Source organism: Pundamilia nyererei, unplaced genomic scaffold, assembly GCF_000239375.1.
Source record: "Pundamilia nyererei isolate P.nyererei 1_Seehausen unplaced genomic scaffold, PunNye1.0 scaffold00001, whole genome shotgun sequence".
Classification (NCBI taxonomy): domain Eukaryota; kingdom Metazoa; phylum Chordata; class Actinopteri; order Cichliformes; family Cichlidae; genus Pundamilia; species Pundamilia nyererei.
In genome coordinates, this window is record NW_005187402.1 from 5,763,287 (window position 1) to 5,765,149 (window position 1,863).

General features: G+C 45.4%; 1 protein-coding gene across 8 annotated transcripts in view; it reads right to left on the reverse strand.

Moving 5' to 3' along the window:
* The window catches only part of tenm2a (teneurin transmembrane protein 2a), a 216,665-nt gene that overhangs the window by 22,577 nt on the left and 192,225 nt on the right, over nt 1-1,863 (reverse strand). For 6 of the 8 annotated variants that reach the window (XM_013908515.1, XM_005719563.2, XM_013908497.1 and 3 more), the window contains one exon: nt 1,517-1,543. The exons of the other annotated variants lie outside the window; for them this stretch is intronic. In XM_013908515.1, coding sequence (XP_013763969.1) covers nt 1,517-1,543 — 27 coding nt within the window. The remainder of the gene's footprint in view (nt 1-1,516; nt 1,544-1,863) is intronic. 8 annotated transcript variants of the gene reach the window in all.

Genomic DNA, 1,863 nt, shown 5'->3' on the forward strand with positions numbered 1-1,863 from the left:
ACACACACACACACACACACACACACACACACACACACACACACACACACACACACACACACACACACACACATTATGTGGTGTGCAGTGTCTGTGGGTGTGGGTGTGGATGGTGGGGCATATGACTCGAAAGATATCGTGTAGGACTCCAAGGATGAAGTGAGAGGGAGGCAGGCGGAGATAGAGACAGATAGAATGAGAACAAAGTGTATGAAAGAAAGTAAGTCGAGACATTGTACTGAAAAGTTCCACCTTTCTCTCCATTCCCCTTGTACCCAGCTCTGCCTCCTTTAAAGGTCATGAAGTAAAGGTCACAGCCATAAATCCACGATCAGAGCTCATAGATGGACCAGATAACGCTGTACTTTCTCAAATATACCCCACTTAGCTGCTTCTCCTATTCTTAACAAGCTACCTTTGAAATTACATTGATTGCTTTATCCCAAATTGTTCTTTGACCTGCCTCTCTGCTTCCCTTTGGCTCCGTCTCTTCCTTTTTCTTTTTTTTGCACCCTGCCTCTTGCTCCCTTTTTAACCCTGCAATTTACCTTTTCTCTGGGTTGGCTCTTCATAAAACAATGAGAGCTATTCCATTAAGCGTAGAGGGTGAGAGGACACTCTCAACGGCGCTCCAGGGACCTGTACTGTCAGGCAATCTGTGCCGCTCCGTGCAACCCGGCAGAGGTTCAGCTGCGGGGCTATCTATTAAGCATTCTTGTTGTGCGTGTGAGACAACTCACCTCAGACCCAAACTCGTCTCTGTGTGTTAACCTCAGCTGTTATTCTGTTTATTATTGAGTGATCTGACTAAACGGCATATTTTTTTTCTTTGGTGTGGTTTTGGCGGGGATGTTGAAAATCAGAAATTCTTAAATTAATACTGTAGGCCCTTTCAGTCACACAAGCATAATCAAGCACACACACGTGCACAAAATAAATTTAGCAGCCACTCTACCATGGCCACGACACTTGCCACACAAACCCAAATGTAAACACACACACACACACTTAACAGTTCTGTATGTATTCGACACCACATTGAGGACCTGCATCATTGGGTTATGAAATACACCAATTACCTCCAAACTTTTTTACAACTTTCATTATTTTCTCCTCGTGTGAAGCAGATTGTGTTTACACAACACATGAGTGGAATACCTGAGTGTTTTTTTGTGTTTCCAGGCTCCACGTTGGAAATATTAAGGAGAACACGCTCACACGCATGCACGATCACACTTTTCACAGCACAGCCCCTCGACACTGCTGATACCACACTAGGCTCTACGGTACCCCACAACACATCAAGGCTCAATGACAGCTAACCCCTGCTGTAGTCCACTGCTGTAATGGGAGTGCACTACATGTAGGGAGTCATCATTGAGGCTGGAGCCCTAATCTACGGACAGATAGCACCACAGAGTCTACAGAGCCAAGCCAGGCCAAGAACCCACAAATGCAGCAGCTAGCTTCTACCACCACAGGCTAAGAAACAAAACACCAGAGTCAGATACGGTACCTGCTTTGTCAACCATGCTCCCATGGTCTGCAGTGGGAGAAAATGTGCAAAAGGTAAGAGATGGGGAGAGTATTTTTTTTCTGAAAGAAATGCAAGCAACATCATGCAGAGCTGAAATGAATAACAGGCAAGCTGAGATAAGCTAACGCTGAGAGTGTCTGGTGCTAGTGAAGTGTGCTTTGCACCAAGCTGAGGCCTGATAACTCTTTCATCTTGGGCTGATGGTGCAGTCAAAGCTGCCCTACTTTTTGATGGGGGAAATCGGGAGATCATAAACTGTTATTCCCCTGTGCATATGTATGTGCCTATGCGTGTGTAGGTGTGTGCGTGTGTGTGTGTATATATAT